Here is a 26,984-nt window from a genome sequence, read left to right as displayed (position 1 = left end):
GACTGTTGGGGAGACGTGATGTAAAGCTGACCGTGCAGAAGTTGCTGCTTCAGTATACCACTGCATTGTTTTCAAATGAATCCAGATTGCTGACATTTTAAGGCGTGAACCAGTAGAATGAAATACCATTAGGCTTCACTTCAACAATTGATTTACTCATGCAGTCAAACTACTTGACACCACAGTGTCGGGGTTTCTGAAATGCCTCGCAGGTTGTTCAGCCCTCTCTTTACCTTAAGGGCATCAGAACAAAGCCCTGCATTCACATTGAAAGCCATGTCGTGCCTCTGTGACAGCAGACAGTTATGTTTTGCATGAGCTGGAAATGTAGAAATAAGAGAAGTGCCAAGAGTGTCTGCTTTGGGCCTGTAATTACGGTTTATGTCTGCTTCTGAGGACAGCGCCAAATTATCCACCGCAGACGAGGAAATCCCCGAACTACAGAAGAAAATGGACAGTGTGTAAAACCTGGAATGTCTCCAGAGAGATCTTCAATAACTACACACAACTAAAATCAAGTTAGTACGTTCTGATTTAGAATGCTGAACTATTACCGACAAAGTGAAGAATAACTGAGTGTTACTGAAATACAGAAGATGTGGTTTGATTCTTACTCTGCCCAATTATCCCCGCGAGATAATATAGATTTTATTCAGAGAAAAATGAAAGACCGAAATATAAAAGCATCACATCAACTTTTTTTTTTTTTTTTTATAGGCAGAGAAAAATAATGGCTATACTTTTATACAAGACATCTAAAAAGACCAATTCAGAGCACAAATACATAAATCACAACTAATAACGATTACAGTGAACAGTTTAAACAAGGAGGAAAAAGCACAAGCACTATAACTTGAAGAGTGTATAAAAAAACATTCCCTACTGGGTAATTACATTGACCATAGGGCTGAAGAGCCCATGAGGGTCAGGACCGCTGCGTTCAAGGACACCAGAAGCTCTCGAAAAAGCCGTCATGTCTCAGACTGGTAGATGCTACCGTCTCTGAAACAATCCCACATTATAGTTTGAAGGTTTAAAAAGTCATAATTATTTAATAGAGATTAAAAAAAAAATCAACCAACGCTAAAATCTTATGGCTTTGCTGTTCTCTTGAGACCCTAAAATGTTAAAGATTAGCACCACTGGGCTGGCATTAACATCAAAAGCTGGGTTCATGTAAATAAGTACTGTGAAAGGAATCAAAATATTGTCCGTGTTCACCCACTGTGTCTTTGTCTAGTGTTATAGAGCCAGGAGGAAATCGATCCACTTCCACCACAGTGGGTGGCTGAAAGGAAACCGGATCAAAGCTGAGAGTACGCTTTTCCATTTCAGCAAAAAGCTTTTCTCAACATTGTCTGTCCTCTCATTTTTAAGCCTTTTTTTTTTTTTTTTTTGTTCTTTTGTTTAAAAAACCATCAACATTATAAAGGTTGACGGTCACATTATAAGACGTGTTGTACGACATGTACATAGACCAAGAAAGAAAAGAAAATAGGGACATCCGATTTGAGAGAAGCTACTGTTATTTACACGCCTCCAACCGTCTCAACGTGTCACTTTGTAGAAAGCTGTGCTTTGTACTGAAACTGCCTCGTCTTCACAGGTAGAAAAATACAAGGCTTGTATCCCCAGACACGCGAGCAGTATTTTCTGCCATGTCATGCAAAAACACGTATCACCTTACCGTCCTAGAAAAATAATTGGTAGCAAAATAGACTGTAGAGTCTCGAGGGTCATGCATCTGTTCTTTTCACTGGTTTCTGTACATAATTCGGCGGTTTTTCACGGTCTTGAGTGTGCAAAAAATTCAATATCACTGATGGCTAAAAACAAGACCAATGTTATGGACTGCTGAGAGAGAAAATTAAAAAAGCAAAAAGGCATCTTCCTGCTCTCTTTACACAGCCTTCTGCAGAATACTCATATATCACACACACACACACACAAGTATTCCAACTACATTTTGTGTGCTCAATTAATAATTTAACTTAAAGTTTGCTGAACAGTACAGTATGTGAGATGTTTTCAAGTCATAATACTACCTACTACACAATAGAACGCTGCAAAAGTATTTTGCAAATTGGCAAAGCTTCCTGAAATCAATGCAGGATATATTTCATATAACCTTCTGACAAGAACTATTGCAGCTGTGAACTGCAACCGCCATTGAATGTACTTTGCCGACATTGCTTTGCTAGAATATTAACATTTTTAAAAAGTGCATCATCCTCCTGATGACATTTGATGAATGCCAGTCTTTAAGTACTCGTAAGGGTTTTAAGAGTTGTAACTCCTGTATGCTTCATCTGACTCTTGACTGATTTCTTGCTTTATCATTTGTTCCTGTCTAATCTGTCGTTAAACTCTGTGCTTTTTGCCTTGTCGGGGTAACATATGACAGTATGAGAACCACATGCTTGTACTAGACGTAAAGTATGTTCCATCACACAGTGTTTACAAATGGTGGCTGAACATTTCCATTATAATATTCATTTTCAATCCATCTCACTGGGTCACATTTGTTAATGTCTTCATAACCAATCAAATGCCCAAATACAGAAACAAAGTCAAGTGAAATGCATTTAAAATGATCTTATACATGCTTTACAGAATTATTATTAATGCTTAAAAAAAAAGTACGTTCATTTCATTTATATTCACTGTAACATCTGTACAAAAAAATCATAAAAAAAATCAATGAAATTTAATCAAGAGGAAAGAAATGAGAATCTCTTAATTGAAAAAAAAAAAAAACTCCTCCCATTGCCTCAGCCTTTCTGGCACTACTTTGCCATCATAATAATTCTGGACAAAATGTTGAGACCATACTTACATGGTACTGCTTTAATGCACTTGTCCCCTTTCGCCACAAACAACATGTATATAAAAAGTGCTACCGACAGCTGGTGGGGAGGAAGGACTAAGTTACAGATTGAGGATTGGCTGAATGAGTGGGGGGGGGGGGGGGGGCTCGTCGTATTTCCGTCCTTGAGTAGCCGTGCCTGCATGCAGTCTGTGTGTTTTTAGTCACTGACAGGAAGTGGGTGGGCGAAGATTTCCCTAAGAGACGCTGGAGCAGCGGATGCTGGGGGAGCCCATCTGTGTGAGCACCTTGTCGAGCCACTGCAGGGGGCCGTTCAGGTGCAGCTCGATCCAGCAGGGGGTGCTGGTCACCGTCTGTCGCCTGGGAGAGACACACGAGGAGGAAGCAGAAACAGATGTTGAGCACACTGGGAGAGCCGTTTAGAGCAGAACGAGTAAACTTACAAAGTCAGCAAAGTCAAACTATTCTACTGTCATTTTAGCCCCCTGCTCGCTCTTCTATTGGTGTTGTTCAGATCTATATTTCATGTCTACATTAAATGAGTTTTATGTTGGTCTATGTTTTAAATGCTTCATCTACATCGTGATGAGTTCAGCTGAACCAGAATAAATGTGATGATCTGAGCCAAAACTAGAGTTGGAATAATTTGAATAAAAAAAATGTCATTTATGGGTATCATACTGAAACTGAAAATATGAAGTTTTGTTTCATAAACACGTGTTACTTTTGTTCTATAGACCTCTGAAAAACCTTGGATGTACAAAGTGATGATACGGTTTCTCCACTTACACGTCTTTTCTTTTGTTCTTTAAAAATAAAAACTCAAGACATAAACAACCATTTTCCAGACATTCAACCTCTTGATCTCCACATCCTTTGGCACCTCTCTGATTCCCTACCGGCTTCACACAGAACCACTTACTGCTGAAGACAGGAGAGGCAAAAGTGCTCAAAGTAACATAATGTATGAGCCCAAGTGGAGTTAAGTGACAGCTCTTATACCTAAAGGGCCTGGCATCGGCTCCAGAAAACACTGCAGACGCTGTGTTACAAAATGTAGTTTGCAATTATTATAAAAAAAGAGGGATTCGATTTCCAAAAGTGTTCCTCAACCCGTCATTTCTGCCTCTGTGCTCTGCCATTGACTTGTTTTTCGGAACATTTCTTTCGGTTAAAAGTGATGAACCTAAAGCCCATGTTTTAAGGCGGCTAGAATGAGGTAAGTAAATAAAACAACTAACACCATAATCTCTCAGTTGATGCCAAGAACAACAGCAGGCAAAATGTTTCCTGTACGTTGTTCTACATCCAATGTATGCGTTGGCAAGCCAGATGAACAGAGGCACTTGCCAGCTGCGTGGTTTGCCTCTGGTTTACATGGTTTCATGAGTGCTGGCAATAACGCTCCCGACTGATTAAATTAGGTGCAACAATCATAGTTTTTGCAAGATTTTTCATTCATCTTTATACCCGTCTGTTCATTTTCTGTTGTCAGAACAGGTAAAAGAGACAAAAGAGTTAAAAAAAACACCAACAGTCAGCATGGGAAAAGACAGGGAGTGGGGCGTGGGTGGAGGCCTGGCTGGTCCAGTAACCTGAATCCTGTTTTTAACCGTCTCCACATGTCTTCATTCAGTCTGGACAGGACGCTCACAGCACTAAAGTTTCCCCCCTTGAGGAAACCTCCTGCACAGAGCCAACATTCAGCCAATCACCAGCTCCTCCTTACTTACTATCAGTGAGTCAGACTGTATGGAAAACAGGGAGTGGATGGAAAAGGGAAAGTCTGACATGACACGGTGCATGTGTGTTTGTTTAAAAATAGCCTGCCGTGCAGACCGGGGCCTGTTTCTATTGATGAGGACTCGGCGACGTCATCCACCGGATTCACCAGTGTGAGCAGATGCCTGCGAGCGTGGGGGCGGCCGGATTGTGGGATGTGATTCACAGCCCGTTTGTTTATGTTGTCTGTGTTTACATAAGGGCTGGTTAAGGACTTGATCTCTGCACAACCGCGCTTCTAATGTCGCTGACAAGTTGGTTGTGGGTTTTATCAGCGGTTAAGCAGTTCAGCTCTGTAGCGGTTGGGGTTTAGGGAGTGAGTGAGGGGTTGTCGTTGACCCAAAACTGAGCTGTGACAGAAGCTTACCTGTACTCGGCCCCCCAGCCCTTGACAAAGCTCATTCGGATGGTGCACATCCTGGTGAGTTGGTACACGGCCTCAAACCCCTGGTTGACTGACTGCGCCAGCAGGGCGGCAAACTCCTGGTTGTTGAAGATCTTCAGGTTACATCCTGGAGGGAAACAACCGGCACACGACCAAAAGTCAGACCACAACAACGGGTCACAATCACTTTGGTTTCACTCTGTTTAGACATGGGAAGGTTTGGCTTTAAGGGGAAGTTGTTATTTGAAGCTTTTTGTGGCTGTGGAGGGAGCTGAAACCTGATAAAGTGCCTCAGGTTATGTCACAGTGCATCGTGGGTAATAGAGGCACCAGGTTTTGAAAGAAAGCATGGAATAAAAAGATGACATTTCTGGTCCTGCTGAATAGATTCTGATATCTTTTATACCGTCAATCATGTGTTGAACAATGCTACAGGAGTACAATCAGTGGGGCATTCCTTTAAACATGGGTGGAAACTGTGGATGAAAGTTAATAAGATAAGTCTGAAAGTTACAATGTTCACAATTTATCTAGCCTAATCTGACATGAAAGGAATCTCCCTAGAATCAGCTGATTCATACCATTTAATACTTTTAATACTGGAAGGTGAGACCTTCACTGCAGTGATCTTAATCAGGTAACAATGTATACATTTCATTTCTCTGTGTATGTGAACTTGTGCAGCCTTTACGTTAATCTGACAGCATTCACTTCTGACTTGTGTTGTGTTGAAAGTGGAACAAGGTTTAACCCAATAAGATGACCTTTATGTGAAACCAACATGTAGCACTGCCATGACATTTAAGAAAAGAGGTGCTTTTCTGAAAGGGCTACAAGACAACAAAGTGCAGCGGTGCTTGTTTAAACATCCGTCTTCTGAATACAAACCTCCATTATGGAAAACTTGTAACACTCCTCACACTTTTACAAATGATGTGGTCAAAGTAAACAGACCATTGAGGGGCAGAAGAACCTTTATATTAAACAGATTTCACTTCAGCCAAAGAGGACATTTCTGGACTGGTGGTGAAGGAAAGTGATGGGTTGGATGTGTCCTCTGCCGTAGTGATATAGCCACAGTAAGTCTGCTCTGAATCATCCATTTTAAAGAATAAACTTTACTGAGATTAATCGTAATTTAGCGACTAAAACAGGTCCTCCAATGTTGTCAGTTTTGCCACAGATATTGAAAGAGCTCAAAATTCTGGCAGTAGAAAGTTGCTGTCAGTTTGACACACACACACACACACACACACACACCTGGAGGGATCTTGCAGACTGTGGCAGGGTGCCAGCCGTAGCGTTGGTTACAGTTGGGGCTCTGGACAAAGATGGCGCTGTCGCTGAGACACTCGGCAAACACTTCTCCTCCGATGTAATACAGCCGCACACCACGGCCTTGAAGGAAACAGACAGAACAAACTCCTCAGGTGAAATGCCACAATACAGAAATGAGCATTAATTACAAAAGGTAGAATAAAATCAATAGAAAAGGAGCATCATATGCGCAGTAAATGGAGTCCTACCAATATGTCTGCGCGTTAACTCCACGGCGGCGTTGCGGTTGACGTTGGACAACAGGCCCAGGCAGAAGCGCTCTGAGTTGGAGGGGTCCGTGAAGCCGTCGACTGTCAGCGAGGGCTGTGAGGCGTGGAAGGTCTCTCCTACTCGCTGGTTCAACTCGTAGTAGGAAATAGAGCACCAGAAGGCCGGCTCGCAGTACGTCACTGGCTGAAGGTCTGACACAGAGGGGGATGGAGAAAGACACAGTCAAACAGAGAGTGAATGGAGTGCAACACTGTACATAGTAGGGTGGTTAATAGACGGAAATGTGCAGATCAATAGGAAATTCAATGCTTGAAATAATACAGGAGGAAACAAACGGGTAACAGGAGACGGGAGTCAAGGTTAACAAGATAAGAGAGGATGCAACCGGAGGATTAATGGTCTAAAACCAGAATAGAAGGGAGAGAAAATGGGCTGAGGTGATTGTAGAGGGGGCAGACAAACACAACTAACGCAAACAGTCTGCGCTTGTGTCACAAAATGTCAAACCCATACGCCGTTTCCCAGAAGCTTTAACCAGACAAAATGTGGAAACTCAACCCTCACTGGTGGGACGCTGGAGCCAAAAGGATCAAATTACAGGCTTATCCACGATCATTTTCAGTAACTTCAACTGGTTCTGGTAATTTGTTCTTTTTCCCCCTCGACATGGCCACTCTCTAACAACCTCAACATTTATCCTTGGCTTTGATGACAAGAACAGAGCTGGACGACTCTGCCAAATGAGACCGGTGTGATTTTGTGATTTCATCAGAGGCTTTCCAGCCAAGCCCCCTGGCCTTTTTCCATCCTGGTGGAATAAACGTAGGATATTGTCATTGAAGTTCGTCGGGGCTGAATGGTGTCTTGGCTTGTTCAACGGGGAAGACAAAGGCTCCTTTCATCACCTGGTTTCCTCTTACACAAATGGAGTGGAATCAAACGGAGAATTCCCACTGGGGAGTTACGCTTCTGTAACATTTGTCTTAAGGGAAGCCAGACAGACAGAAAAGTACTCAAACACACACACACACACGCACACATAAACACAACATACCTAAGCTGTTATGTGTTGGTGAAACGGGGTTAGGCGACAGGTTTGGGGAGCTTGTGTCCATGCTGTGGGTCATCTGGTGATCGCTGGTCTCTCCATCCTCACTGAGGTAGCCGGGTGGTGGCGTTTCTGCACGCAAACAAACACACGCAACACAAAGACAGACACGCACACAAGTTACCAAAGATAGATCTATTTGATTTTGCTGACACAACCAAAGAAGGAATACATACTGGCAATCTACAGAGAATTCCATTAAGTTAATATCAAATGCAGACAAATGTTAGTTCCCATCTACGTTGACTCGTTCAGATTGACTGCGAACATTTATCAGTGTCAGTCTGAAAGGTGTCTTAGGCACTAAGAACCACCATCAATTTACAATAATCAACCATGTCCCAACACTGCACAGTGACAATGTGTGAACAGAGGCTCGTAAGTGGTCAAATTATGAACAAAAGAGCAGGTTAACCAATAGGATCCTCTTTGCGGGTAACCCAAAATCAAAGATCCAAACAGTCTGAACAACTACCGGTCCAAAAAAAAAAAAAAATCAAATCTTCTTTTAGCAAAGAATTTTGAGTAATAAAGTGATGCATTGCCCGATCCACACTCCTGTATAGTGTTTCAACAGCTGAGTGTGAGTCATGTTCGGCAGCATGCTGGTACCTGGTATGTAGTTGCTCTGGGGCTCAATGCCAGCAGGGAAGTTGGTGTTTTCTGGGATTGAATGGCTGTAGTCATCCAGAGGTGGGAACTCACTGGGGATTTCTGTGTGTCTGGGCACCAGCACTGGTGGGAGTACTGTATAATGCACATAAAGACACACACACCAGATCATTCCACAGAAATAAAAGTGAGATAAATCAGAACAAAGATCAAACACCATCCTTTAAATTATTGGATAAAACTCATGTTAGAACATGATGAAACTATCACTGTGATGAAATCTGAAGAATCAGAGATCAACGCGCTCCAGGCTCTCGTACCTGGCGTCTCTACTCTCTGGTAGTGGTACGGGTTGACACACACTTCATCCTTCTTCGTGTGGAAGGCGTACTCGCACAGCTCCACCGCCCGCAGCTCATGGTGGGACTGCAGGTCGGGCCAGCGCCACAGACGGCAGTAGATGACGTGAGGCAAACCTTTTCTGTGGGAGACTTGCAGGCGGCCATCCAGAGACCTGCAGAGAGGAGAGGAGGAGGAAGCAGCAGAGGCTGGTCAATGACCTGAAACTCTTGGTTTGACATACTGGTTTATGTATACGTTTTTCTCATCAAGGTCATGACAAATTTACAAATTATGGTCCGCGACTTCGACTAGTTATTGTCTGATCCGTCTTCCATATCTCCTTAGTGAACTTTTGCCCAAAAAAAAAAAAATATTTTTCTATATCTTAACTTGTATTCTAAGGACTTCAACATGTATTGTTAGTCTCATTTTAAAGATGTTTTGAACAGTCAGCGATGTGGTAATGGTCTCAGGCGGTTGAGCTATGGCACCTCTTTGTTGATTGGTAGTTACAACCTGTGGCTTTAGCATAAACATGTATTGATTAAAATTGGAAACTAATACCCCACAAACGTCCATGACCAAAATGTAAAAATAAACTCACCTGTATGAGAATAAAACATTTTCTTTCACAGTGTAGTATAATGAATATGTTTATTAATAAAGCATATAACAACTTCATATTAGATTGTGTTATAGATATTGTTGTTGGCTGGGCTCTTCCACTGACGAAGGTCCCAGCTGTGTGCACGCTGCTTATGAGGGGATGTCTAATAATAAACAACCGGCAATGACATTTCAGGATGCATAAAGAGGAATTTCATTGTGTGGATGATTTAGGCTGCTGGATAGTAATGAGCTGTAGTTTGACTCTGCAGATCGTCATAATGGGGATGTAGCCTTTAATCTCTGAGCACAATGACCCAAAAACACACTGATCATCTTATGCAAGAGGCAACGACCACATATGGCCCCTCTGTCTCTGTCTCGCCCACTCACTCTCACACAAATACAGAGGAAGGGTCAACGGCATAAGCTAAAGCCCTTCAGAAGGACAAATGTCAGTCCCCAAATAAAAACAAGGCTGTGTACCGTTAAACTACTGAAAGCTCAGCGGTGCCCCATCTGGGTCAGCCATTGTACATCCAGCAAGCAGAGAATAGTGTTTGAATTTTTCATGGCAAAAGCTTTCATTCATCGTCTCTGTACTTAAAAAATGGGCTGGAAAGCATGTGTGTGTGTGTGTGTGTGTTGGGGGGAGGGCGTCTTGAATTTGTAAATGGTGTCTGAGTACTTTAGGAGCACAGAAGTATACAGTTGAAGAGTCAAACTATCATGGGAGGAAAGCTGAAAAACATCCATAAAGCCTAAAAGGGAGCGCTGTAGTGTTGATGCCCACATCACAAAACTGCATCCAGAAGCCTCGTGAGGTTCCACATCTTGAAATAATGAGTCAGAATAATTCAGATTAACTACCCGACAAGCCTATGATCCCCTAAATACTGAAAGGGGAGACATCTAATGATAGAAAAGCTGCAAATAATTTGCCAACGTTTTTCACGGTTTATAAAAAAAAAGCAACCACTTCTTTGTTTTTTTAAACATTTAAGTGGTCCAGTAGAGAAGTGGAAGTTGACAGCAAAGCAGTCCTCAACCATGAAATGCTATTCTGGCCAATCAATAACACATAAAACAGTTTGTTTTTCTTCATAAAAGTCTCAATAAAAACGGTGTCTTGCTCATTGTACAATCGTTTTTTGTTAGAGATGTATTGTGCGGTCTGTTAAAAAGACATTTTTCAGAGTGAGCCACAGCAACATCCTGGAGGTTGTCACTGCTGACACATCAACAAAAAGGGAAGTGAGCAACATAATAATATTACAAATAATAAATCTCTCATGTCATGTAAAATGGCTCAGGATGTCTCATGATAACACAGTGTCTGATCACAGCCCTGCCAGACTTCAGGCTTTTGAAATCAAGGACAAACAGCGCTTGGCCCACGACTCTGCTTGAGATCTCAGTGTTGAGAGAAAACCTTCAACGCTGAGAGATCTGGCTGCTCCCACAAGCACAATGTGGATACTTACACAGAGTAGACAAATAAACAGGAACACCTCGGGTTATTACGCGATCAAGTTAAACAGCCATCTTTGTAAAGCTAATACTGATGATCGTGTCAACATGTTTAAAGTTGTAGTGTAATATTTTGTCAAATGTCTGTTTGTGAGGTTCTACATGTGGCAGATGTTCCTCTTTTCTATTTCAGTTTCCCTGTGTTTGGCGTAGGCCTGTATGATTTATTGCTGCCGTTTCCCTTTACCACATTCATTGCATCATTTATTTTAAGTTCGAGAGAGAGAGAGTACCTCTGTAAATCGCCTCAAAAATCACTTACACGTGATTTAAAGTCACTTAAACATGATTTAAAGCTAATTGATGTTTAACTAACAGGCTAAATTTGCAAAACTTGTTTTAGGGTTGGACAAAATAAAAGACATAAAGACTCGTAGAAGACTTTGTAGCTTACATGAACAAAGGCAGCTACAAAAGTGAATCATGAGAAATTGTCCAAAAGTCACGATGACAGGAGGGAAACACATGAAATGCATGAGAAGAGGAACAGTGATCACATGCCGACACCCACGACAAACTGAAAGGAACAAGATATTTAACTAATAAGAGCACCGACTGTGAAAAATAACCAGAACGTAGGAATGATACTTCTCTCACAGATTCCACATAAATAGTGCGTTATAATCCTCAAAGAGGTTGTAATTAATGCAGCGTTACTGTGGTTCTACTGTAAGGTAGGAGCACTTTAGATCTGATAAATGCTCAGATGTGTGTTTAACATGCTGATCTGATGTCAGTGGTATGTGTGTGTTCGGTGGGGCTAGACTCTGCGTGGGCTGAGACAGACGAGCACAAACTGCAGAGCATTACTGGCCATTTGGTGTCTGACAGCACTCAGTGTCCTGCTCTTTGTGAAGCCCCTTCCACTCAGTGTTTTTAAAGAAAGGGCGCACGGTAAAGGTATGTCGCTCTAATAAGTTCAATGGCTGAACTGCACACAGTGCACGCAATGCAGCACAAAAGACTCACTCAAGCAGACACAATGAATATGACTTCATACAGCAGTGCCAGTAACTAGGACCAATATCACCAAATGCTTAGGCAGACAGTGACGTTGGGAAACCCTTCTCTCTTCTGGTAAACAAATGAGTGTTTCATGTTCAGTGCATTTCCTTCCTCATAAAACATCTTGAATATTTTCAATTGTGAATTAGGGCTGTGACTAATGATTATCCAGTGACGATCACTAGCGATGAATCTGCTGTTTATTTTCTCAATTAATCGTTTGGTTCATGAAATGGCGATAAATATCCATCACAATTTCATAGAGCCCCCCCCATCAAGTGTCTTCAAAAAACAAATATCCAATTTACTATTATGAAAGACAAGGAAAAACAACAAACAGTCAGATTGGAGATGCTGCAACCACCAAATGTATGATTGAAAAATAAATTGATTAATCAATTATCAAAATAGTTGCCTATTCATTTCATGTTAATAAACTAATCTTTGCAGCTCTTTTGTAAATTGTTAACATACATGTGTGTACGTGTCCGTACATTCTAACACACACATGTATGTTAGATACATGCAATACATTGCTCCATAGCGCTACTAGTGGGAATGAAACTTCATAAAAAGGTACCTGGCTTATACTGTATTATTCACACACCACAGCAGTTTACTCTCTTGTGTAGTAGTTTTATTAAATGTAATCTTTCATCTACAGGAAAAACAATAGCATCAGTCAAAACACTGTCCACATGAAACACACAGACCGATCCAAAGACACAATATACCTCCCTGACTCAGCTTATTGAAGACAGTTATGACTACTGCATGTTGAATGAGAAACTGATGGGGAAAAAAAAAAACTGTAAAACCCACTCCTGCATCGCCATCAAGCCTCAGCCTGTTGTTGGGAGGAAGAGCCAGCAGCACACAAGCAACATCAGATCCTGCAAGGAGCTCAGAGTGCTTCAGGTATTGGGGGGGGGGATATGACCCCAAATTCCCTGCTGTGTGGACATGGGGGGGATCTCAAGGCTTCAGAGAATCCAGGTCACCGGTTATCAACCTTCAGCACCAGAAACTGGTCAACACAGATCACAGCAGACTAATCTCGTTTACTAAGTCACAACTCAGATGAAGACTGTTGGGACGCTGATGTCGGAGCTTTATTTTGCAATATTGACTTTGTGTAACATTGTGTTTCTTTGTGTGCCTTAAATCTGGCTTTTAAATGTAATCGTGTTTTTCACATTGTAGAAGGTGGTAAAAATAAAAAAATGAACTTTTCCGTAGATTAACCACAAAACCCGAATAGACTCGTTGTTTCTTAAATGTGCAGCTGAAAGCTAGTTCTAGGTCTCCAATTAACATGGCAATTATGTTCTCAATTAATGGATGAATTGTTTGGTCGGTAAAATTAAAAAGAAAATCCAAATGACATTTCTCTAAGTCATCATCATTATATATATAATTGCTTGTTTATTAGGCCAACACTCTACCCAGAGGCTAGAACAAGGGAATGTTGAAATGAATGAATCACTACTTAATACAAACAAAAAATGTTAACGTTTACTGTAGGAGTGAAAAATATGACTTAATAAACCAAAGAAAAATCAGTGGAAATATCAAAATCACCCTCCACTTCTCTGTCCTGCATTGATTTCTATTTTCTACGGTAGAGACAACGTGTTTAAAGCTTGTTAAAACACACTAGATGTGTCTCTGTCAACAGGGAGCCACAGTGAAATAGATGTTCAAAAAAAAGAAAGGGACAAATTGGTATAGATTTTTTTGCCACTGGGGAAATTGTGTCAACATCATTGTGTTTCATGACCCGGAGCTAAGTCTGAACCCGACCTTTATGCCCAACCAGCTCTGTTTATGTGAATGGCAATCTGTGTGTGTACACACACACACACACACACACACACACGTGTATGAGCGAGAATGAGATAAAATAACTGTACTTCTGAGGGATTCACACACTTAGTAATCATCTAAAGAGGGAGGATACGTAGATGTGACTGATTGTGAAGTGAGTAGAAGATACACACATTTTACGTGTGTGTGTGTGAGTGTTTGGCTGACTCATAAAACCGACTCAGACAGAGCAGATTGAGCTTCACTGAGCTCGGCGGGGGGGGGGGGGGGGGGGTCAAAACAAACACTCTGAGGCATACCCAGTGACACAAACATATACACTGTGTGTGTTCAGGCTGGCGAAGATCCAAGCAGTGCTGACCGACCGACCACCCACCCCCCCACACACACACACACACACACACACACACACACACACACACACACACACACACACACACACACACACACACACACACACACACACACACACACACTTTTACAACTTTGCCAAACTCCTAACTCAAATGAAAGTCTAAGCTCACAACAAGATGCCAGCAAACACTGTGAGGACCTTTTTAGAGTTCACATTATTATTTGGTGTCTTCCAGTGTTGGTCCTTAGGCTGCTGAACTCTCATGTTTAATCCAAACATTAAAAGACATTATTTTGGTTGCTTTAAATGACTGCAAGAGCGTGTAAACATCAGGACCTCCAGTCCCAATCTGTCCTATGAGAGCACAGGGGGGGGGGGGGGGGGAGACTAAGTGGATGAAGGATAAAGAAAGGAGGGTGCTGCTGGACAATAGGGCTGGCAGACTGTCTCAATAGCTCAGGGCAGCTCTGAGTGTCTGTGATTGGGCCCCTAAACCCCCCCCCCCCCCCCCCCCCCGTCCATCTCCTCCGTCTGTCCCGACCGCCCTGCCTCCGTCCAAGCACTGAGTGAGGGGCGAGGGTGGGGGCGGGGGCGTGAGGCTGAAATGGCCTTTGTGCCTTTCATAAAGTCTGTGGCCGGTCTGTCGAGCCATGACCAACAGGGCTGCAGTCCAATGACATTCAGCAGAGGGCTGCCGTCTTCCAATAACAACACGTGAAGACACGAATCATCCACTCATTCTGGAGACGGGGCTGCAATAAAGGTTTGGTTTTGAACCCTGGCACACAGCTTGTTGGTGAATTCATTTCCTCTAAAACGGCTTCAATGGAGGACACCTGTCTCATACAAGAATGAAAGCAGTATGGACCACTGTACTGGTACGATTGTTGTCACAGGTTAATCTCTTGTTGTCTTTCAGTTCTCTCTACAAGCTCTGTTTCTCTCCCGCTTGAGTTGTTTGGAGGGAGGGGTTCATTTGTTATTCAAACAACAACAACATTAAAGTCCATACTGAGGACAGATGTGAACCTACCCTTCAGCTCTGTCACTGACGTGGGTCTAACGACGTCCCTGTGTTGGTCTGAATGACCATGTGTTCAGACCAACAACAAGCAGGCATTAATGCAGGGGGCAGCTTTTTGGGGGGGCGTGTTGTTTCAGATACCCTGAGATAATTAAATCCATTAGTTTTAAAGCCTATCAGACAACAACCCTGCAGAGTGGTTTAACAGAAGTATGATGATTTATGAAAGTTGTTATGACGACAATTGTTCAATTACGATAAATGATGCTTTTCTGGCTAATTCAGATGCAAAAATCTAATATTCCTAGAATTTCTTCTTGTAATAACAAAACCAGAAATATTGACGGGATAAATATCTTAGTAGAAACAGTACAGCAATATCTGGTTGACAAATGTTTACCATCTCACTTTATTTATCGTCGTGTTATCCAACCATATTACTTTCCAAATGCGAGCATTTGCAGCTTTTATGTCTCATGTGACATTAAACTGAATATCTTTGAGGTTTTGGACAAAAACAAGACATTTTATAAATCAAGAGATTAATTGAGAAGACAATCAACAGACTAATCAATAATGAAAATAACCATCTGTTGCCGTCCCAGAAATAAGTCCCTGTTGTTTGATAATGATGGATGGAGAGTAAAACCTTAAGACTTCAGCTGGATCTTCACATGAACATCTTTCTTGTTTAGATTATTTGGTTTACACAAGTATTTCATCATTGCACGTCAGCAGCCATCAACTTGATCAGAAAAGAAAAATGCTCAAAGTGCACAAATCTTGGCTTGTGAGTACATTCCAGCAGTGGTGCAACTCACACAGAAGAACGTCTTACACACACACACCTCCCACTCTCTCTGGAAAAGCCATCAGACTTCTCTTTTCCTTACAGAAGAAGAAGAAGAAGGGGGGTGAAGGAAGAGAACCTAGAATAGAGTGGGAGAGGAAAGCCAGTGTGACTGTAGCCCACAGGTGATATCACAGGGCTGGAGTGTGTCAAAATAGGAAACCAGCAGACAGACGACAAAATAACGTAGTCTGGACTCAAAGGATAGAGGACTGGGAACCATTTGTTTTACTGCTAATACTCAATGAGCTGAGCAGCATCAAAATGATGAATGACTGAAAATATTCCACATGCAAGTCATCAATAATGTTTTCTCCACAGTCCGGTTTAAGTTTTTTTCCAGAGTGTAGGTTTGTCCATTCTGTTAAACAGATAACTCCATCTGGATACAATATCCCACAAAGTGACATTTTGCAGTATGTTTGAGAATGGAGTGTGATTTGATGAAGAGCTTAAATTTAAGTTTTGGATATTATAGTTAAAGTAGCCTCCACATTTTGGCACATTTTAAATGACTTTTCCATCATTGATAATAAACCATTCATTACTTTTGGAGCCTTGAGATTGAGTGTTGATTGATCCGAGCGGATGGTCAGAGATCTGAAAATAGGCCGAAATAATTAAGCTGTGTGGTTAACGGTTAAAAAAATATGAATAAAAGGCAAGTGTGGCATATGCAAAGAAAACATTCCCGTACTGAAAATATGAAGAGAAATGTACACTGCTGTTGACAGATCAGCAAAAAATTACTTTTCTCCATTCTTACCAAATAACTTTTGGGGACAAGCATAAAATATTATTTCAACGCAAGACATTAGAGGATATTTGTCATCCATCTATCCATTTTCTGTATTCTGGGAGTGAGGTAGAGTATACCCACGACAAGGACTGGGCAGCGTTTGAACGTTTTCATTCCCGGTGCTGATATGAATTGCCTTGAGAAATATATGTTTTTGTATGCTACTATTTAAAAGTTAAACACATCAATCAGGAAAAATTAAGAGGCTTGATGAACAATTTTGTGTTCTTGTAAAACATATTGTGCTCCAGTGAACACTTTAATCACAAACACAGTGGCTGTATAGATATAAGTTGCGATGACGTGGTAAAGCACGGTTAACAAGAGGAGCTCCCTTTGAAAACACATTTGTTCATTAGGAAGCTACAAGGGCCCTACCTGGACTGTAATGAATGGGAAACATTGGATTAGTCGTGGAAAATGAGGACCGTGGAAGTTGTAGAACGATTTGAGTAATTTGCAGACATTGCACGTCCTGCTATACGACTATTGTACATTTGCATATCGCAATATCGATGCTGAAACAATGTGTAGTGCAGTCCTACTTTAAATGGAACTTAAATCAGGAACTATCCGATCAAAGAGAGTAAACAAGATGACTTTTCTTATTACAAACTGATACCTAGCCCGATCCGACACCTGAACAGTCTTCGACTGGCCTAACACACAGAACACATTCACGTCTCACAATTTTGAGTCTGCAATTACTTGCATGTGTCTGGACTGTGCAACAAAACCGGAGCACCCAGGGTTCCCAGCAGTCCGGCAAAATAAGGTAAGTTAAATCATCACTCACGCTTCAACCAAGACTTGGCAAGTTGGGAGAATACATAGGGAGCAATATTTTAATCATGAAGTACATTACAACCTAGGAATAATACACAGATCCTGACAGATGAGGTCCCTCAGGTCACATTCTTGGTTTGGGTCCACGGCCCCTTGTGTTGCTATATTGGGTGCTCTTGACAGTAGAGTGTCTGCGGCGCTCTTAGCGAGACTAAAGTTTCTGGTTCTTTTCCTTGTGATGAAGTGGTGCTCTCATCTAAAGAGCAGATTCAAGGATGAATGTTGCAGACAACCTAATAGGATAAATTATCTTTCTGTATTGAAAAAAAACCTCCACTTGTACTCGTGGCTTATTAAAAGTAATCGTCTCTCCTTTTAAACCCCTGCTCCTTCATGTTACCACACAGATCCAGCTGTAGTCCAGCACCCTGTAGCAGCAGCAGCGGTGGTGGTGGCCAGAGGAGCACAAAGACAGGCTTGTTGTCTGGGGAACGTGTCTGTGTCTGTGTGTGTGTGTGTTTCTTTGCTGTGCACGTGCACTCCCCCGCAGATAGTGAGAAGGCCAAGTCGAGGCAGAGCTGTCTCTCTAACCCTCTCCACCCCCGGAGCAAGCCCAAAACCAAACAGCCGCCGACGCCCTCCTCCAAACCCCGGGAGGCAGGGAGAGCATTCCTCTGAGCTGACTAACCACACACACACACACACACACACACACACACACACACACACACACACACACACACACACACACACACACACACACACACACACACACACACACACACACACACAGACGACACATACGATGACATACAATCAGTAAGCGGGCTGAACACCGTTCTCTAGAAGTAAATACTGACTTTTAAGTTTAAACTACATTACAGTTCAATTTCAATTAAAACCAAATAACCGTCCAGAAACTGTTTAATATCTTATCTTTTGTTATTTATTCATTTTTTAATAAAACTGTTATTCACTTAAAGATCAGAAATATCAGCTATAAAAATGTCATCACAATATTATGATACTATATACTTTATAAAACAGTTAACACAGCAGGTGAAGTCACTGAGCTTTGACTCATTCAGTTTTTTGTGGTTAAAACTCTTTGATTACAACAAGGTGAACACCAAAACACAGGTACTGTAGTGCACACACACACACACGCACTTAGTTTAACAGTATCCACTTTCTGTCAAGCAGATCAAACAATGACAGGAATCCTCCAACCCAACTATTGAAGGCAACTTCTCACCATCATTAGAGCAGCCAACCACACACAGACAGACAACACATAAACTCCCTGTGACCCGGCCTGTATCGCGTCCCTGTCCAACAATGCTGTCTCGGATGACTCAGGTGTGATACTTGACATGTAAGATACCCAATGGAGTCAGAGAGAGAGAGAGTGTGTGTGTGTGTGTGTGTGTGTGTGTGTGTGTGTGTGTGTGTGTGTGTGTGTGTGTGTGTGTGTGTGTGTGTGTGTGTGTGTGTGTGTGTGTGTGTGTGTGTGTGTGTGTGTGTGTGTGTGTGTGTGTGTGTGTGTGTGTGTGTGTGTGTGTGTGTGTGTGTGTGAAAAGGAGGTGGTAGACTTTTGAGCACACTGAAATATGATGCAGATTAAGGTGAGAGAAAACAGCATGCGGTCCACAAGGATCTCCCAAATACGAAGCTGTATTCATTCTTAAGGCGTCAGTTAAAGTGCTTTGATTATGTAATTTTTCACATGTCAAATTGTGATTGTTATTTTATATTAAATATATTATATTAGTCAAATATATTATATTATATTAAGTAAGATATTTAGAAAAGATTGGCAGTGTATCGTGTTGCTAAATAATCTAATCTAATCTAATAGAATAAAAATACTTTTAATAATCGATCGATCCTCTCAAGTCATTTTTCAGAAATGTGTTGGCTATTGTTGTAGGGAATTGAAAATCTACGGGACTTTTCTATGGATAAAATATGAGATTTGTGAGATCACCTTGAACTGTAGGAAATTGTGCTGAGCACTGTTTTCTGACGATTTATAGACCACACAGTTAATATAATCTAATATAATCAGAATAAAATGTATCGGACTGTGTCAACAGTATGTTAGCTATGTTAACTGCTGTGAAGAGAGATGGACCTACATGTCATAACAGTGTTTGCCATCAGCTATATACAAAAAACTTAAATCCACTGCATTCCAAATCTGTGTTGCTTAAAGTTAAATATGTGAGAGTGTATCATCATCACTCTGTCTTTGGCTTCTCATTGACAAAAAAAAGAAGCAAAGTTGTTGTTTTAGCATTTCACTGGCGACATCATTCTACCAACTTTGACCACAGTAGGAAACAAAAGCGTGTGTCAAATATGACTAACAACTGGTTCAAAAGACATGATGGCAATATACATTTTTTTTTAAAAACTAGCATTAGCTCACACAATTCAAACAACGCGCACTGACGTGTGCTATGCTAAACGTCAGGATGTGTATAAGACAGTGGGGCAGTATGTATGTGCGGCATTCAAGCAGGTGACGTATGAAGCAAAGCAAGTATACACAATATCTTCTGGACATAGTAGCTGCAGTGTGTGTGTGTGTGTGTGTCTGTGTGCATTTATTGTCGTCTGTCATCCAGACACACAGAGACACACTTCTTCTGTTGCTGGACGGCTGTCTAGAAGGGAAAAAAAACAGTTCTCTCTCAGCTATTAGCGCGTTTCATTCTCTGCATGCCAACCACCGGAACTGCAGTCTTCCTCTGATAAGCTTGAGAATCCAATACGCTGCCTCTTGCGAAATATTCTGTCTCCTTCTCTTCCTCCAAGCTAAACCCTTTGGCTTTCTGGTTTTACATTTCTCTTTCAAAATTCAGATCCTCTCCAACTTCTCATCTCTGTACCTTTCACTCTTCATATCCCGTCTTCTGCTGTCTATAATGCATGTGTCATCCTCCCTCATTAAATCACACTCCCCCACTATGATGACAGGCTCTCCCCTGCAGCACCAGACAACACTGGGAATCCCAACTCCTCTTCGTCCCTCTGTATTTCCCTTTACATGCTGTCCCTCACTTAGCGCCCTGACGGCATGAATCTGGCTAATAAACACTTGGACTGTATGATGTCGTCAACGTATCAACTAGGACTGGGAAGAGACGGCTTGATACCAGAGTTTCACTAATCACAACAAAGAGATACTTCTTTCAATACCGTCCTTGAAATTAAAACACATGTTCTATCTACAAAGTAGTCTAAAACTGGCACAATTTCGATTTAAAAATCACTATTTGATCCAAGAACACAGATAACAAATCTTGATTCACAATGGTGACCACAGGTTTCTATAATTCCATAATTCACACAAGACTACTGCGGGATTGCTAAAGTATTTATTTTGGGTTCGATTTCTTGAGTCTCTCACATTCAGCCCATGATCTTTCTTTTTTCCCTGTCTTTTTTGTTTCATCCCATCTTTTATTTCTGTACTTGGGATTCCTTCCCTGCCTCCCTCCTGCCCTGACATGCAGCGGTGTGAATCAGACTGTAGTCCCGCTGCCAGGAGGGATGTGTGTGGACAAGACGAAAGCACTCCCCAGCCATAAGACGGACTAAGCTAAGGGAGGTAGGAGGGAGGAATCCACTCCCCCAGGCTCTGCGAAAAGACAAAACACACACAAACATGCAACACACACCTTGAATCATTTGTAATTTACCACCAGTGATCCCCCACTAAACTGCTATTGGAACCCTACATAGAGTTCTGCTCTGTAAGCTCCAATGTAAACTTATTCACCTTCAATCCCTGTTCGACACCGAGCCTTTAACACTCATGTGTTTCTTTCTGTTAAGAATGATTGTTTGGCTTCCATACATAGTTCTCTGTTCAAACATGACCGGACTGTCACAGACAGGTAGAGAATGCTTATGTAGTAATTTGCATTTGGCTCAAAGACTAGACGATGCAAGAAGCGACTTTGGGCTATGTGTGACATCAAATGTTATTCCAAAAAAAGTTACAAATCACCTTTGCAAAGTGTTGGTTCGGGTTGAGGAAAGGTCATGGTTTCATAACGTATTGGTTTATCTTAAGGAAACACTGTGGTTTGGGTTCAAATAAGTACTTCCTTAATGTTACGGGATCTTCAACATCTTAGTTAAGGTCAGGGCCATCACCAAATTAACCAACAATGGGTAGAAAACAGGAACCAAACAGCCTCTTGTGTCAAAGTCTTATGTTTTGTCGACCAATCCGACCTCCTCCCTCGACCCCTAACTTTGTGTCTATTTTGCTCAAGAGACGGACAAGAGTCACATCTAGGGTCACTGGGGGGGGCCTTGGAATATTTAGTTATTGGGCAGCCACAGTATAACCACCTGAGATATTTACCAATCCATAACTGGAACAGACGCGACTTCTGCTTATAAATGCACGAGAGACTCCTTAAGCAACAGAAGTTAAGTCATTCGTTAGTCATCTTTTCACGTTCAAACAGTGCAGGCTCCCACACGACACATCCACCCCTCTGCCATCGCAAACTGGGAGACTTTCATGGCTTGACGCATTTTACACACCGATGTTTGTGACTAACCCAAGTTTACAGCTCATAGGAAGAAAGGATTTAAAAAGAGAGAGAGAGAGAGAGAGAGGGAGGGAGAGTATCAGCACCACAATGCCACAATTGCTTGTTGTTGAGTGACTAAGGCTTAAACCTGGACAGGAGCCCCAGCATTCACTTTGCTTACTGGTCCTAAAAAAAAAAAGGGAAAACTACTCATTGTGAAAACCACAGCGAGTAAAGCAGTAGCCATGCCCAAATGATAGGAGAAGTCTAGTCTTCGTTTCCGGATTCAACTGGGAATTTAAAATCGTTCTTTTATGGGACGCAGGCTTTACCTCCAGTGTAAACATGCTGGGACATACATACACACACACACACACACCGCCCACGTTAACCACCCGCACCCAAAAATAACTGTTCATGGACCAAACTCAACAAGTTGTGATACCATGGCTTCTAACCAGAGACAGTCACGGTATTTTAAATGCCGTCTAGCCTTTAAAATCTGACAGATGGCTTTCCCAAATCTTCTAAACATCTCATTACTACCACTTGGCAAGGCAAGTCTAACAGACAAAACTTACAAGAAGGAGCTGCTTTGGACAAAACGTGTAAACATCCTTAACTCTGTTTGACACAACTGGAAGAAGACATTAGCCTTGAGATTTCAAAAATGTTTCAGCTTCAGGCATCTGGCCCTCTATGATATCTCGATCAGCTGTGATGAGCAAAACACCTGTTTTACCCCTTATTTAATAATCCCACCTAAAGTCCCCCAACAGATACTTGATCTGCTAATCCACCAGCTGACGCCTGGCTCAACCAATGCACAGCGCCTGCTTCCATCAGCACTCAGCATCACGGCTAACCGTCATCAAGAGGGGTAGCAATGAGCCTCATTAGGGAGTACATGTGTCAGAGAGATAGGAGCTGACCTCCGCATGGACAGGCCTGGACACGCAGGCAGCTGCTGTCAGCCAGCCAGAACGTAGGGGAATTAATAGAAACAGCAGCTCTCCAGGGACAGTGTTAGCCCACACCGACAGCCAGCCCTGATCTGGGGTCATCTTAATGCACTCCCTCCTCTTCCCCTCTGTATTAGTGGTGGGAAATATAAAACCTGGATCATGACGAACATTATTTAACTTTCCGGGTAGGCTTAACTCCAAAAGCTGGCCCGGGCCTGTGCAAGCTGTGATATGCACACTTGTGGCAATAAAGAATGTGGGAGTGCCCAGAGTAGGGCTCAATTTCCATCTGACACACAGTGTGCTATTTAATCTAAATTGCCCACATATGCAAGTGAGGTTTTGTGGACCCATTTGAAAGTTTGAGATCTTTATTTTGTCGCTTACAACTTGCAAAGAAATGTATACTTAAGTCACACTCTACACTCTGTTGCCAGTTTATGAGTCACACCTAACTGAAAGTAATGCAGTCTAATGTGACAGCCCTGCAACTATTCCTACTTTTATGAAGATTATAATGCTCTGGTTTTGTTGAAACTGTTAAGGATGGGTATTGATTCCACTTTGTTATCATTTGGAGACTGTAGCTAGTTGTGCTGTTTTGTGGCTTTTTCTATCATTAAGATTACAGTCATTTAGGGATGCAGCTAACGATTGTTTTCATTGCCGAATCATCTGACAATTACTTCCCTGATTAATTAACTAATTGTTTGGTCGGGATGCCAGATAATTGTTAAAAATGCCTTTTATGTATTCTAATGTCCAAAACCACAAGATATTTATTTGTATAACAAAGTAAAACGTCAAAAGCTCACATTTGAAAAGCTGGAACCAGTGAGTGTTTGGCATTGAAGAAAATGACTTGAACTCTCCATTGATTATCAAAATAGTGCCAATTAATTTTCTGTTATGTATTGATTAATCGCTGCAGCTGTGCCCTCTCTGACTTACTTGTATATGTGGTGGATACTATTTAGCTAGGTGTGCTGGTACACGAGTGTATGTAACAGATGCTGTCCTGTTACACCTTCAAAGGCAGTTTCATATGTTGGAATGTGTTAAGACAGACACAACCTTTAATTCCACATTACTCCTGCTAATATGATGTTAATATGATGTTTAGGAACTCAGACATAGTCAAACTCAGACTATTGGCAGACACGATTTGTGTGTACAAACAGCACCTCACAAGCTCTTACCTGCAACAGCCTTTGTAGAAAAGAGACTGCTTCTAACTGAACTGAATGCCACAAATGACGAGCAGTAATTTGACATTGAATGCCAGAGTTTATTACACGACTAAGATGCTGTTTCGATAGAGAAATGGCTGTATAGATGCATTGAAAGGAGACACAAGAGCCCAGCTCCACAGAGCCGCCTACGCACTAACACAAGCCCACACCGCCAGAAAGTGTCCCAGATTAAGGCCAAGTTATATAACTTGGACTCCATTAGTGCTTTTTGCATTGCATTGCATGTGCGCTGCTGGCTACTCAATAGACACATTGCATCCTCTCATTCAACAACGTGACGCCAGTAAAAATGTCAATTCCATCGCAATAAACTGCAAACAAAAAGAGAAAACGTTTCAGCTGACTTAAAGTAAAGTGTTCATGTGATGGCATGTCAGCTAAGTGAACTGACAAGATGATTTTGTAGCTTTCTGTTAGCTCGTTAAGTATTAACTCACACTGCCGTTTTGCTACATAATTACCCACATAAACATAAATAGCTACATATTTGACGCGAGACAGGAAGTGGAAATGTCAAACGTATCTGTGACGTAAGGTTAACGATGTCATACATGTGTACGTTAAGGTGAGCATGCTACGGGGAGCTAAAGACTGTAAGGTTAATTAAACGTCAACACTGCAGCGCTCCAACTCTCCTTACCTCGGTATGGTGATGCATTTGGTGTTGATATTCTGGGTGGTGATGGCTTTCTCTAGCTCGTCCAGTTGTCCCGTCTTCTTCAGCTTCTTTACGAGACTTTTCACCGCCTTTTCGCACCATTTCTCCTCCTGGCCGTTCTGCTCTCCCTTCTTCCAGCCCAAAAGTCTTTTGACAATGGGGGGAGTGAAAGGCAAAATTGACATCTTGAGTTCAGTTTAAGTCCTTCCAGTGTCGAGAAAGTCCAGGCGAACAGCCGCTCTTCAAAACGGTCCAACTCAGCGGAGGTGAAAGCGTTGCTTGGCTAAAGATAAACTGTTGTATTTTTCATTAGTCGCCACACCGATGCATCCCGGAGTTAAACCCTCCAGTTTTAGCGCACTCTGTCTGGCTCCGAGCTCAGCGGTGAACTGTGCGCCGGTAGTCTGTTGCGCCGTAGAGTTAGTGCTACTCCGCCAGGAAAGCTAGTTCCGTCTGCTCCGCTTCAACCCGGAGCTGTTTTTAAATACACCCAACACGAGTTACACGCGAACTACGTCTTTTAAACTCGAACTAGGTTCAAACGATGAAGTGAATGGACTTTATTGGTGTTTTATTTCTGCTCTAACCTCCGATCCAGCAAAAGTTTTGTTGAGTTCAGATTCATCCGCGGTGCTGGGTCCCCTTACTGAAGTCTGCAAGAAGTCTGCATCAAATGCAAATGCAGGAGCTGCTGCTGAGAGTCATCATTCAGACTTCAGGCTGCACAGCAGACCTGCGAGAGGCCAGTTTGAGCAGCTGGCCAAATGTGTTGCGCTGATATTGCACAATCCCTGCCTCCACTGCAATTGCTTGCCGATGAATTAGCATGTGGCTGAGTCTAAATACGCTGTCACGATCACACCCATGCACAGATCATTTGGTGTAGTTATCCAACAGTGAGCAAAAAAGTTGATTACATGTGACTGCAATTTGGATGAAATTAATTCTTCTCCTGGTGTTGATCTTTGTGGACCACGTAGGATACAGGGGTGCTAAAAGATGTGTACATATCCACAGACAAAAAAATGCTTTGCTTATTCTTTGTGAATTTTCTTCAAAATTCCCCACAGGAAACCATCCATCTGTTTCAGTTTATCTATACAACATAATTATAGTCCGAAGAGGCCCATGATGTTCTTACCTCCTTATTCCCCTCCACGGGGTAATAAAGTTTAGGGTTTTTGACTTTGAGGGGAAAAAACACTTCTTTTCTCCTTTTTATTTTTGGAAATCCACACAGTCTTAATCATCCAACAGGCAAGGACACATTCCTGTGTGTGTTTATTGTGCAAGGACTTAAAAAATTCAGCATCTCCAACACAAGACTTTCCAGTAATTGCTACTGGGTTGTTTGTCTCCACATGGGTAAATAACTTGGGAGCTGCTGTACGATGGAAGGTGATAAAAGTCATGCACACATGCACAAGGTGAGACACCAACTTGCCTCAACTTGTAGAGATTCAAGCGTGTCTACTCAACAAGGTGGCAGTTTGGTTTGCAGCGTGGCTCAGCACCTAAAACCACAAGTAGCCTGATATATGCACACACTCACACATATGCATACACCCCCTCTCTCTCTCTCTCACACACACACACACACACACACACACACACACACACACACACACACACACACACACAGTGTCACGGAGTCGAAAGTGCCAGATGTACAAAAGAGTGTGCAACGCAGCTGAGCTCACCACAGAGAGAGTGATAGTCGAACAGTTTAGGGTGTGAGGCTGCCTTTGTTCTTCAAGCTTCAAAAGAAAGACTTTACTGCGTTCAAAAGCGGTTTCCAAACTTGGGTGCCTTATTTGCAAGCGCTTGAAAGAGTTGTAAAAGTTGTGAAAGCGCTGCATAAAGAAGCTAATGCACTTTCTGGGTTTCTCTTTACAAATCCCAATTTTTAGTATCAAACGCACACAGTGTCAGAGAAGGCAAAAGCAGAATAACTTGCATACTTACGGCCTCAAAGCGGCAGCAAGCAGTCGTGGAAAATGTCCATTTAAAATTGTATTCTTTCATTCATGAAGTCAAATTCAAGGAAGAAGTATTGTCAATTTCCCCATGTCTTACCTTCAAGAAGCGCAAACCTTTAATCAGGGCCTCCGTTGACATTTCACACTCATACAAGTAGAGTAGCATCGACCTGTGGTTACATTTTTG

At 42.0% G+C, this 26,984-nt stretch overlaps 1 protein-coding gene across 1 annotated transcript; it reads right to left on the bottom strand.

Moving 5' to 3' along the window:
• Positions 1 to 674: 674 nt before the first annotated feature.
• Positions 675 to 25,180, bottom strand: smad3a (SMAD family member 3a). Its single transcript, XM_079159933.1, has 8 exons — positions 24,801 to 25,180; positions 8,583 to 8,776; positions 8,263 to 8,397; positions 7,597 to 7,722; positions 6,521 to 6,733; positions 6,255 to 6,392; positions 4,977 to 5,121; positions 675 to 3,187 (listed from the first exon to the last, which is right to left on the bottom strand). Exons 1-8 carry the CDS (start codon positions 25,001 to 25,003, stop codon positions 3,064 to 3,066), a joined length of 1,278 nt encoding a protein of 425 aa, XP_079016059.1. The 5' UTR covers positions 25,004 to 25,180; the 3' UTR covers positions 675 to 3,063.
• Positions 25,181 to 26,984: the final 1,804 nt, after the last annotated feature.

Source organism: Pholis gunnellus, assembly GCF_910591455.1.
Source record: "Pholis gunnellus genome assembly, chromosome: 1".
Lineage (NCBI taxonomy): Eukaryota > Metazoa > Chordata > Actinopteri > Perciformes > Pholidae > Pholis > Pholis gunnellus.
The sequence above is the reverse complement of the archived record's forward strand: the minus strand, read 5'-3'. Positions and strand labels throughout refer to the sequence as shown.